The sequence below is a fragment of the Myripristis murdjan genome, chromosome 20 (genome assembly GCF_902150065.1).
Source record: "Myripristis murdjan chromosome 20, fMyrMur1.1, whole genome shotgun sequence".
NCBI lineage: Eukaryota > Metazoa > Chordata > Actinopteri > Holocentriformes > Holocentridae > Myripristis > Myripristis murdjan.
The window spans coordinates 14,630,727-14,643,638 of record NC_043999.1 but is presented as its reverse complement, the minus strand read 5'-3'; the positions used below and the strand labels follow the sequence as shown (position 1 = coordinate 14,643,638).

The following is a 12,912-nucleotide window of genomic DNA, read 5'->3' as shown; positions in this document are numbered from 1 at the left end:
CCACATGCCTGTCTTTAGGAACTACACAAATATAAACCCCATACATCACCCACCTCCCAGCAGGGCTGTTGTCTGCACTCCCCCACGCTTCGGTCTTGGCCCGTGGGACGGGGGGCTGCAGCATCTCAGCAGCCAGTGGGTCTGGGTCCTCTTCCTCCCGACCAACCCACTCCCCCACCACCCGAGGGCGCAGCACCGAGTTATAACCTCCCAAGTTCTAAAAGAGAGAGAGGGAACGCACAGGAGTGAGAGGGAGAGAGGCAAGACGACAGACAGAAATAGGGCAGACAGAAAGATAGAGAATCATATAAAAAAAAAAGGAGATTGGAGAAAGGGGGGGTGGGAGTGAGTGGACTGCGATTAAAGTTTATCTCAACACAGTGCAATATACTGTAGCAACACTTTCAAATCTCCAAAAGCACTCCAGCTAGCAATGGAGATATAACAAAGGCCTTACATCTCTTGCCCACAATAACAATTGCTTGTGTTCTAAGGAAGAGAATGAGTTTCTAAAAGCAACACAGTATTGTCTGGAATCTCTCCCAGACAATACTTGGGAGCCAGCACATGTTCACAACCCTGCTCAAAACAAAAGGCATAGGATATGTCTGTTTCTCTTTAACTACATCCAGGTTGGAACCAAATTCAATTGTCTATGCATGATCGGAGCAGGTGTTTAGTATTCATTCTCTGTCCCATCTTGAAGAAAAGGAGGAAAATCTCTGGGCTGGGAGCCAAGGACATGGACATGTACTGCAGCATTGAACAAAAAGTGAAGTCCCTGTCAAAACATATGCTGTGCATCTCATCCAGACCCATCATTTCTAAATCACTTGCTGCATCTCTAGTCTGGGCAGCTATCACACTATTGTGTTGGGAGAGAATTGGGGCCAGGCAGGAACAAAGATGGAGCTCAGACAAGGCTTTGCTTGCTAAGATGCACATTGAGGCAACAAGGGAGAGAAAGATGGAGGACACGCTTATTGAAGTATCACACTCGCGTATCACTCCCATGAGATGGCAGTTCATCATCACACAAAGAGCTGTGCTACTCTGTCAACCAAGTGAAAGTTATGAAACATGGTTTTTATTTGATGTACAGTAGTATGAGCAATGCTGCGAACTGCTAAGTGACAGAAACATATTTCCACATAGATGTAATGCCAGTTGATACGAACTCACTCCAGTATAGTTCATATTTACCTGGTCAAGCTCATCAGAGATAGCAATGCCTGCAGAGGAGAAAAGAGAATGGTTTAAAGCACAAGGGAGCATCTAAATGTTCACTATCAAATGTTGCTGTTGAAAATCTCAGCTTAGACTTCTTTGAGCTTAGTGGAAAGCTTGTAAGATTAGGTGTCCGATCTGCTTTCTGCTCAGGATTTACAGTGGCATTTACAGAAAGGACTAGGGTTTAGATCCCACGGTTTAGCACTGTATATGTTAAGATGTATTAAACACTGTGCTCGGTATTGTGTAAAGATCAAGTTTTATAAGTGTGCGCTACACTGTGCCACAGCCACTCACTGCGTGACAGGTTCTCCAGGGCCTTTCCAAGCTTCTTGCTCTCCTGCAAGATGTGGTTGAGCTCATCAAAGTCCCGGCTCTCCCTCCAGTCCCAGGATGGATATTCAATTGAACGTGGCACTGAGCATCATGGACATAAACATAAACAGAGGCACAAGTATACAATTTCTGTCAGATGTCCTGCCACCAAATCCAAACCTTGTTTGGATTTTGTCAAAACAACCACAACCAGAATCCAACTCTGAACAATCATTTCGGGAAAAAAGCGATCATAATTCGACATCTGATCTATAAACTCCACCGCTGGTGCAGCAAAAAGGATGCCATTTGGATGGACTGTTTGTCCAAACAGGACTTTGTGAATTACTGCGGGGTAAAGTGGAATGGAAATGCCTGCAGAAAAGTCAGGGTGTCTCTTCCAGAGGCACAGTGCTCACTGGCCAGGGGCCAAGGGACAGGGTCTATCATTCTGTTTGATTAAGTTTTCAAAATAGCTCAAACAGGAGGAAATGACCCACATACAGCATGACATCCTACCCACGTCCTCTAGCAGTGTCACTCAGCTTCTATATAATGGTTAATTCATGAATTGGAGGACACGGTCATTATTTATAGAGGGAGAGAGAGAGATATTCTCTTATAGGAATGGGATTACTTGTACTTCATCCATATCTAACGTTCTTATACCCAACATTGCCGAATTTGAATAAAACATAAAAGCCACTGGGAACTGATGAGATGCCAAACAAATGTACAGCACTAGTTGTCTTTTTAAACATTGGCCACTATATGCCATGTGCCTGTGCATGCACTCACTGACATAATAATTAGAATTTAATACAAACAATTTTAAATTAAATCCATAAGCTGTACGCATGATACGTGATGGCATGTAAAGAAAAGCACATTTCTGTTTGCAGTTACACACACAAGCACTCTTGCACACACACTTGCTAGTGACTATATTAACAGGTCTACTGCTGCAGTCTGCCATCCTCTACCCTTTTCTACCCTGAGTAAGCTGCTTGGCACTGTAACCACCATAAACAGAGAGCAAATATCTCTGACAAATACAGTCTAGAGAGAAAGTCTTTCATTACTATCGGCAAGGAGTGCCTCTCTGTCCTCCAGCAGTGGGGCTCTGTGTGTTGTGGTGCTGCTGCATGGTGCTGCGCAGTAGCTTAATAGCTTAGATTAAGGGTTAAGGATTCAGTTCCCACTGCTGCCACCCATTAAAGCATCAATCAAATAGAAATGAAGGGCAGAGCACATTAACCCGTAACCATACTGTGCACAGATCTGTCTGGGTGCAAAGGAGGAGCCCTACTGCGCCCATGGAATGGTACACGATTCATTTTCATTAACATATTAGCATGTGCAGGCAATCTATGACGGCTGTTGTTTTGTCCTTACTGTACTGCAGAGTGATGCGAGGCATGTCTTTCTCTTTAAAAGTTTCATGAGCTCTGCACACAAAAATACCTATATATGTATTTTTAATATGACTTGGGTTGAAATCTAGCTTTGAGGCAATCTACAGTATCAAGACGCCAAGAAGTATGTTAACATGCTACACACTCAAGAATATGTCGATGTGTTGAATGTCTGGCTTTGTCTCGCTCTAACTTTTGTGCTCCCTTGCTTATTCTCTTTTTCTCACTACACACACTCATCTTGACAACCATTTCCTCTTGATTTTGAGGAACGATATAACCACAGCCTGAAATAGACTTGGTCTGGCAGAGACAGAGCACATTGTTGAATTATTGAAGTGGTCTCTGCCTCTGTGACTCTCCGCCTGCTCCCCATTTGACCTAACCTCAAAATCTCCAGCGCCATCCTTAACTTTACCACCAAACCTATAGCAGCTGATTACAGAAAATACCATAAACTACTACAGCAGCCTCACCAACCTGTTATCTATCCTGCATTCACTTCAGGAATGACTTAAAAAATTGTGTGTTAGTGCAGCAGTGAGGCAAGTGTGTAAAATGTGGCACTCTATAATTGCTACCTCTGCAGGGCTTGGGGGAGGCAACTCAAAGAGGCCACGGGACTACACACTGTGACTAACTTTAATTAGATATAATTATATCAAATTAAAAGTGGAGATTAAAGTCAATGGGGCGTGTAATTGGGATACAACAGGTATCAAAACTGTGCCGCTTTGCATTAGAAATTGCAGGACCGTGCATGAAGGAGAGGGTTTAAGATGCAGTGCATTTTATACAGTCTCAATAATATCCTTTATTGAAACTTGCTATGACAGCAACTGAACTTCCAGCTGTTTCTGAATCACAGGCACAAAAGTTTCTATGCAATTCGTTGTTTTCTCTGAAGTTTTATTTGTGCTTCTGCATGTTTTTTGCAATAATTAGCATTCTCGATTTGAATTTCTGTTAATTCTGTTAAATTCTGAATGGAAGGATTTGAAAAAGATGGCTCAAAAAAAGACACTCACAGGACTTGGACTCTGGTGAAGGAGGTGAGAGACTGGAGACAGCCAGGTCACTTTTGGATTTCTTCGGTTTCTTAGGGTGTATTTGCCATGGCTTCTCGTAGTTCCTGCACTCCCTTCGAGTGTTTTTGTTTTCTGCGGGAAGAGACAGTCAGAGTCACATTATTCTTGTTCAGCAAATTCTAGAATGTGACAATGCAGCTTAAGTTTGTTTTGTTTGTTTTTTGCCCCAAAGCTCCAACTGTCCCTAGCTTTCACGTAAAGCACCTTTGAATCAATTGCCATTTATTAATAAATTGTGCATGTCTGTATACATGCATTGTATGTGAGTATAAGTGTGTATATGGGTTGAGTATGTACATTATCAATGCAAATGCAGATTTCTGCATGTGTGAGCTCATGAATGAGGTGTTGCATGTGAGAGTACCCACCTGTAGAGCTCTGCGCCCACAGTGCTGCAGAGCCCGACAGAGTTCTCTGCAGTTTGCCCGGGCTGCCTTGCTTGGTCTGCAGGTGATCAATGAGAAAAGGGATTGGATGGTCTGGAGTCTCAGTTATCAATCTGGTCATCAACTCCTGAAGAGGCAGAGCAAAGCAGACAGCACTCAGATGAAGGGACTGGTGGCTGTGTTAGGATAGACAGTCAGCGTAGGTCGGAATTAGGTAGGTGCCTTTGAGCAAGACGTTGAACCCCTACCAAAATCAGGGCTGTTGTATAGCTGGCCTCCCTGTGGATGGGGGGCAAGCAAAAAGAGAATTTCCCTAAAGGAATCCATGACTGATCATTTTATCAAATTAATTTAAAGGCAGACTATACAGTTTCAAGGTCACCTGACTTTGTTATGATGTGGTAAAGAATGATGAACAGCACTCAATTCTCAAAACAATTTAACTTAGATGCCTCAGGAGTTCAGGACAACTCTTTTACCATCATAACCCAGATGATTTGAGCATTTTGCTCTATTGTTTATGTTTTTATGTACATTTGACATCAGAACACTGGATTCAAGGCAGGCATTTAAAAAATGTGGCAGACTTAATGTAATCATCTTTAACATTAGTAAACAAAGTGGTGCACCCTCCTAGTTCAAACTGCATAGTCTGCCTTTAACAAGTAATTTAAAACCAAATCAAACACATTTAGCAAGGCACATCACTGCACCAAAATGAAAACTACGACAGTCAATACAAGCTAATTCTTAAAGTGAGGGAAATTATTGCACCCACATTGGAAGATTTTTCTCTGGTTTGAATGGGGATGAAAAATAAGATTATAATGCTCAATACTAGACTTTAATTACTTGTCCAGATGGGATATAGTTGCAGGGAAGGGGGAGAAGGATGTGCGTGCGAAGAGGATTTGAAAGGTAAAGTTGCGGGATTGTTTGTTCGACTGGGTGGAGATGACATGAGGCATACAGACAGACTGAGAGAGTTGGAGCAAATGTTCACGGGAGGGACTGACAAATGGGACTGATGGAGAAAGACAGCTGAAAAGAGGAGAGAAAATGTGTTAGAGGAAGCAGAAAAGAGGGAAAACAGAGGAAGAGATGGAGTAACAGGTGAGGAGGGGAGAGGTTGCATCTCACTCTGAATGCTAATTTATGGGGCTGTCAAACACATGATGGGAGTTCAGCATCAGATGTGCCAATCATGTCATGCCTAATCATATCCTCTCTACACCCAGCCAACTAAAGCAGCCGTGTAGGCACACACTCATAAATATGAATATGAGCACTGGCATTTTGATGAAGACTTCTGACTCGTCAACAACACAGAAGCCAAAAATAGTAATCTAATGAAAAAAGTTAGGATGTTTTTCATTAGGAAAATAAACTGGTACTATCTAATCTAGGGCGGGGTGATGTGGACTAAACCGAAAACACATCAACCTTGAAATTGTGATGATATTGCAGGGATGTCTATTGGTGCTTTCATAAGGTATTTACACACAAGAGACTTTTGCTAAACAATAATTAGTTATGTGCATATGATGATCAAGCAGGTAGAGGAGGGGCTGTCAGGGAACATCATGAGCCTGAACTCTGGCCGACTGCATTTAGCCAGCCAGATTAGCTGAAGCTGACTTCAGGACAGCAACTGCAGTGGGGCTCAACCAAAGCTGAGAAAGCCATTAGTGGACCACAATGATTTGGCAGCACTGTACATAGGCCTATATAATGTGTGTGTGTCGGGGAGTGGGTATAAAGAGAGACAGCCTTGCCTGTCTATATTACTGCTGGCTCACTTTGGCTGTGCTGTGTGTGCTGGGAAAGCTAATCAGGTAATTGGTCAGGGGGACATTCCTGCCTGGCTTCAGTGTCTCCAGCGGCTCTGACAGCAAACTGCCTGTGAATGGATGAATAGGAATCAGGGGCATTAGGAAGTGCTTCGCAGTAGACTGCAGTTCTCACCGAGGGACATGGCAGAGTAAAACACCTTAGAAACGCTCTCTGCCCAGCTTCCCATAAAGTGATTATACAAGCTGCTCAGAGAAGAGTGATGATGTGGCATTGCTGAGAAATCTCCATATAAGAAAATAAGAGAATGCACAGCACACTAGTATTTTTCAGAGAGCCTCTCCTCAAACAACTGCAGTGGATTTTTGTGGCCGGCACCTAACAATTATAAACCACTAACAATGTTGAGATGTAAAAGTTGTAATTACTGCTTAGTTGCTCCTGTGGGTAATTCAACTAACCTAGCAACAGGAGGCCTATAAATGAAGGTTGTAATTTGGCAGATTATTCAGGATGCCAAACTAGCAGAACTCTGTTAAATGCCCCAGGGTTCATGAGTCTTAATAGATTTTGTGAGCAAGGGAAGGATGTGCAATTTTTTTTCATGGATCACTGCCGAGTGGTGTTTTTCATGATTGTGTTTCCCAGTGGAAACCAACCACACAGATGTGTGGAGAGAGAGGGAGTATGGCTGGCATGGGTGGGAGCCATGAGGAAGGCAGCAGTAAAACACACAGACAAAAAGCCAGATGGATAGATACTGTAGATGTGGCTAGATCTGCATGCAGTCATCGTCTGAGCTCTTCTGTGCTGAATGCTTGGGTGCCAGTATATATTGATTACACACACCAAGTGTTGTGCATGCAGTAGAACCCAAGATACTGCATGAGCTCGTCCCTGCATGTCCTTCACCATCTAACATCACAAAAAGGCTGAGACATGTACTGTTAGTAACTGATCCCATTTTATCTTCTTGCTAGATATGCATAAATTACATAAGTCACATACACCAGTAGGACAAGGTAACTGTATCTGACATTTTCACTTACTATGGTAATGAAGTGCTTTAAATAATGCAATGCATGTCCTGTTTCATAAGCTGGTGCAGTTTGACTGGTAATCATATTTTCCCTGACAGGAACCATAGGCGGGTGTTGACTCAAATTTGGGTCAACATCTCTATACAGGAGCAGATGCTGTTTGGTTTGGATTGACTTGCCTCAGCGAAATAACACCCACAGCATTTGTTTATGTGTGTACGTGGCCATTTAAAAGACAGACAGAGAGAGAGAGAGAGCGGGGAGTGTTTCAGTCCCTGCATCTGTATACTGTAAGCTTACCTACAGGTGGCGTGAGCAACTGTTTTGCAGGCAAAGTGTCCTTATCTGCTATCAGGCGAGATATCTCTGTACCCCCAGGCAGTTTGGTTTGGTGGCACTAATAGACAAGCTGTCAGCCAGCCAAGAGACACCCGTGTCCTTGGCAGCTCTCAAGGACTCCCTCCGGGGACAATGACAATCATGACATTCACACTGAGTCTCCCTTTAGTCCCCACACCCCTGCAACTTCAACAAACTCACAAAGTGGAAACGAGGAGGGAGCTATGAAAGCAAAGGAGGGTGGACAGTAAACGGGATGAGTTTTAAGGTCATAGCAGGGTGGTGGAGGGTGGGTTAGACACCAGGGAGACACCAGAAGACTTGCAGGGTAATAAAGAGGGAAAGTCAGGAGTAAGAGACAAGTAGCAAGGTGGTGAAATAGGGAAACAGTCCTTCAGCTAGAGAGTCCAGGTTCAATCTACAGTGACGGCACACAGCCACCCTGCTTAAGTGTGCTTATAAAAAAAGACGCTCAATCCCTACCAGCTCCATGGGTGCTGTTCTATTGCTGACCCTGCACTCTAACCTGTCCATGGAGGATAGCAAGCACAAAGACCTATTTCTTCTTTGAGGATCAATAGTGGTGCACGAAAAAGAGAGAAAAAGGTAAATTGGGGAAAAACAGAAGGACCAAGTTGAAAAAAAATACACTCTGCCGTTTCAGCGTCTTTGGTTAAACCTTTTTCTGTTTTTTTCTTGTTGTTGTTTCTTTGTTGTCAACCTGAGGGCTGGCGCATTTCCACCTCAGCTGTTGCAGTCTCCTGGTGGTCCGTTTGAGCTATGGATGCCCAGATGAGGGGAGACACTGATGGAACCACCTGCACAAAACACAAACTCTGCACAAGCTGCCTACCCATGATGTCTGTGCATATCCATCCACATGTCTACCGAGGCAAGGACGGAAGAGACATCTGTGTACATTTATGTAGAGCAGAGGATAAAGAGAACAAAGTTTTGAGTCAACAGCAAGTGTGTGCTTGTTTACAACAAACTGTATTCCTACATCTTCAGATGCTTGACACCTACAGCAAATCCTTAGGAAAGAAGTAGCGTTTTCAGAACTCTGCGGCTGTGCTTCTGATCATCCATGAAACACGACATTCTCCCTTTTTCATAACGTGTCCCTCAATAAAAAGTGACAAGAAAAGGAAAATTGCACAGGTAGATGATCTAAACGGAGCCCAAAGCTGTTCCAAGACTTTCAAGAGGGCTTCAAGTCCCTGTCATATGCAACAGTGTCTCATGGCTGCAACTGATTTACTTTCTGTTTATCAGAGTAATATGGGGAGACAAAGTCATATCACAGGGTATTTGAGGTACGGTAGTCTCCGTGCCTATGCAGTGTGCTCTGCATACTGTTGGTCATTGTATTGAAAAAGAGAGGGTGACAGCAGTAGCCAAGTGAGCCAGTTTGGGTGGAGATAAGTAGAGAGAAAGGTGCCACTGGAAAAGATCCAGACCTTGAATCAGCAGGCAGACGAGAACAGGGAGATCATGCGGAAGAGGAGACCGTGGGAGAGGCAGCATCACCTGACTAGACCGGCACTACCAGGTCACACGATCAAAAAACATGTCTTTATGTACCCCTCTGGTGCTCAGAAGAAATAGATGCCCCCTGACATGCTCATTCCTGCAGCACTGCCTGAAGTCAATTTTCATCTCTAGTTCCACATTTCGCAGCTGCACAGTCGTGGCCTTGCCCTTCAACTTTGGAAACATTTTGAGAAGGAGTAAGGGAACACTGACTTCACCAAGTCATGTACAGCAGCATGGGAGTAAATTATGAGCTGCTATGTCTTTCAAACAATCTAAGACAAATTGTCTGGGACAATGGGAAAAAAAAAAATCAGATCATATACTGTATATTAGACAGTGGTTTTCAAAGTGGGGTCCCGGGACTCCCAGTGGGCCGTTAGCAAAATGAGGAACAGTTTAATTTCACTTTCACTTAACTGACTAGAAAAGGTTAGGAAACAAAAATGTATGAGTGGCCATTTTATTACTTTGTTTTAATCTCACCATTTTGAATCTATCTGTCAGTATTCAAGTTTGACATTTAAAAACAAAAAAAGGAAACTAAAAGAAGGCACACAGTAGAATGCAGATCTCCACCAGGCTTTTGTCCCCTTTTCCAAACTATAAGCTACCCTATGTGCTGAGCAAAACTAGGGAGAGACTCAGCAACTGATTATATTGTCAAACACTCAAATTATAAAAATATGTTACTGTATGATTCACATATAATACAGTACTGTATAGAACATATAACATAAAACTCAAAGCCTCTCAAGTTGAGCTTTTTCTTGTTCTCTCTGTATCTGCTTCACTTCATTACACATATTATACCAGTAGCTCGAGAGCCATTTCTGGCTCTTTGCCAGAAGTCATATGGCTTTTGACAGACCCACAAAGATTAGGCAAATTAGTCTATTGATGTATGAAACCCCGAAGGCTGTTTTACATATCATTTTTTACAGTGCTGAAGCATCAGTCTATTTCAACTATTTTAAACCCTGCTTGCTGACAAGTTACATCAGCTTGTGACACCTTTTACAGTGTTTTTCACTGTGTGTCTGCTCTGTGTTGCCTTGACTTTCTTGTCAGCAGTGTGTTTAATAAACTCGCCTAATAAACGCAAGTGAGAACAAACTTTTTTTGTTAGGTTATTTTTTTAATTTCTGCTTTATTAGACAATCACATTGGAGAGAGACAAGAAAGACATGGCAGAGAGAGGGAATGAGATGCAGCAAAGGGAAAGGGGAGGATTTGAACCCAGGCCGCTGTGGTTTAATCTTAGTTTTACATGGTACGCCACAGGGACACCCCAAGAACAACTTTTTTTAAAAGGTTCTGAATCACCACAGTCATGACAGGCAAAAAATGTTGGCTGATAGGCCCAGTAGTTTGCGAGATTAGCTGCAGAGAGACACACCAGACCAAACACATGGGGCCCTCACAGCTACAGCCTGGTGAAAATAACAGTTTAATACTTAATACAATAGTGATACATAATGAAAGTCAACCTGGGGATCTGCAACACAAAAAAGCTTGAAAACCAACCACTGTTTTAGACTACAGTAGGCTATAAGTTATAATTTCAAAATGAAAATTGAAGCAATGAACTTGCTGCTTTTACAAACATTGCAACTCACATGTAGACACACAGACAGACAGGCAGACATAGACACACATACATACATGTTCATTAGTCACCATGAACAAATGTGGGGTAACTGTCAAGGTCCTCTGATCAAATCATGAGGTCTCCCACACCATGAGCATGACTATCAATTACATGCAGCACTCAGCCATCGGGGTCCTTAGGCTAGAAAGGGCCATGATAACTTCATTTGCATGCACTCCAGCCACTGCAGTCTTTCTGTTTCTTTCTCTCACAAATACGCATGCACTTCCTATGGGTCTCTATCTCCCAGCGTCTCTCCCCAAACCTCAGCATGGCACATTCTAGCTCTTCCCCATCTCTGTCTTCTCCCATCTCACTGTCTGATCTCTCAGCTATCCTTTGCTTTCCCTCCTCTCTTCTCCCTGTACTCCCTCAGGACCAACCCGGCCTTAGGCTGTGTGTTCAGCTGCCTGTCTTGTAGTAATTACTCTAACTGTGCCTGAAGGGGAACTGCATTAACCCGTGCATGACCAAAAGACTGGATTTTTGTCACATCATTTAACCTGATAAAACCGTCACTTGGTTTAAACAAAAAAGGGGAACTTTAAAAAAGGACAAATGACAAAATGATGAAATAACACTGTTTTTGATTGAGAGCATGACTGCGTTTTTGAATTCTGAAGCAAAATATAATCAGGGGCATTTTATGCCAATTACAAACCGCTTTCCTCTCTGAATTTTGATAGTGTTGATTTCTGAATTTGAATTCTGACATCTTCCCTTGCTCCTCTGAGACAATAATAGATAAAAAAGCCTGGTTTCAAATTTTATGTGGTGTCATAATGAATTGCCAATGGGAAATGCAATAACTCTCTTCAAATTGATTTTACTGACATCTGGCATGCCTCTGCAGTCCACGGTTCTTGATTTGATTTGCAAGATTAGAGTGAGCATCTCTTTGTTTGCTTACGAAAAAAATATACACTAAAACTCCACACTGTGCTTAGTCATGACGAACGTGTGGGTAATGAGCCTGTCCATGTGAGGAGCCCACCAGCTCTCCAGTGTAATAAAGCACCTCACCCTCTGCTAATGGGTTAGTTCATAGCAATGCTGTATAATCAATGGTCAGCGTGAATGTTAATGAAAGGGGACATGTTGCACTCACTGACCTCATTTTGTATGCATGTTGACTTGAACAGCAGAGTGAAGGAGCAATAAACAAAGATGTGTTATGGGAAAAAAAAAAGCAGCCTGTGACTGAGATAAAATTCATATTCATTAATCATGCTGTGGTTGGGAGCTGTGGCTATGGCAGAAAAAATATTTTCAAGTCATATATTAAAATAATAAGACCTCTTAGGGATTCTTTTGGCTGTATTAGCAAACCTCTCTGTCTCTCCTGTCCTCTCCTGTCCCGACTTGGCCATAGATTTTTGTCTGAATGGGTCTCAGAGGTCAAGGATTTATAAATTCCAAACTCAATATCTTCCATTTGAATACAACAAATACAGTGAATGTGAGGCGACAGCATAAAGCAGTGTGATTCACAGAAATATAGGCTTCTACTGATCAATTATCCAACAACGGTGGTAATCAGGGGGATCACTGCAGTTTCCCCCAGAGTACACACACACACGCACACGCACCAAAAATAATATAATGTCACTGAGAAAGAAATAGAGAGAGCACGCTGCAAATGAATAGAGGCATAGCTCACACCCAATCTCACCAGCTCCTCTAAATTACCTGGTAAGGGAGAGGATCGATAGGTCAGGCAGTGTGTGTGTATGTGTGAGTCCTGTCTGACTGACTGACCTCTTTACAGGACCGGGGGGGGCTGAAGCCCTGGAGACCCCGAGCAAAGCAGATTAGAAACACTACACCGCCAAGCAGGTTGGAGTGGACAGGAAAGCATTGAATCACTTGAACCATTACAATGTGGATGGATGTACTGTTCCCCAGAGGAATTCACGACTTTACTGTGCAGAAGCAAAGTCATTTAACACAATTTGGTGGCAACAACAACACTGGGAACAGTACGGAGATCAACTTTTTCAACACCGTAACAACCGCACTCATTTAAATTGTAAAACTTTGTGCAAGATAAAGCACGCAATCAGCTCAAACAACATTTTTATATATAGCAGCAGTTTTTGTAAAGAACAAGCTATTATTCAAATG

At 42.8% G+C, this 12,912-nt stretch overlaps 1 protein-coding gene across 1 annotated transcript in view; it reads right to left on the bottom strand.

Moving 5' to 3' along the window:
- c20h8orf34 (chromosome 20 C8orf34 homolog) overlaps positions 1-12,912 on the bottom strand; it is a 59,948-nt gene that overhangs the window by 42,974 nt on the left and 4,062 nt on the right. The window contains exons 2-6 of the mRNA XM_030079416.1: positions 4,417-4,561; positions 3,989-4,120; positions 1,528-1,647; positions 1,204-1,232; positions 54-217 (exon numbers count right to left, since the gene is read on the bottom strand). Coding sequence (XP_029935276.1) covers positions 54-217; positions 1,204-1,232; positions 1,528-1,647; positions 3,989-4,120; positions 4,417-4,561 — 590 coding nt within the window. The remainder of the gene's footprint in view (positions 1-53; positions 218-1,203; positions 1,233-1,527; positions 1,648-3,988; positions 4,121-4,416; positions 4,562-12,912) is intronic.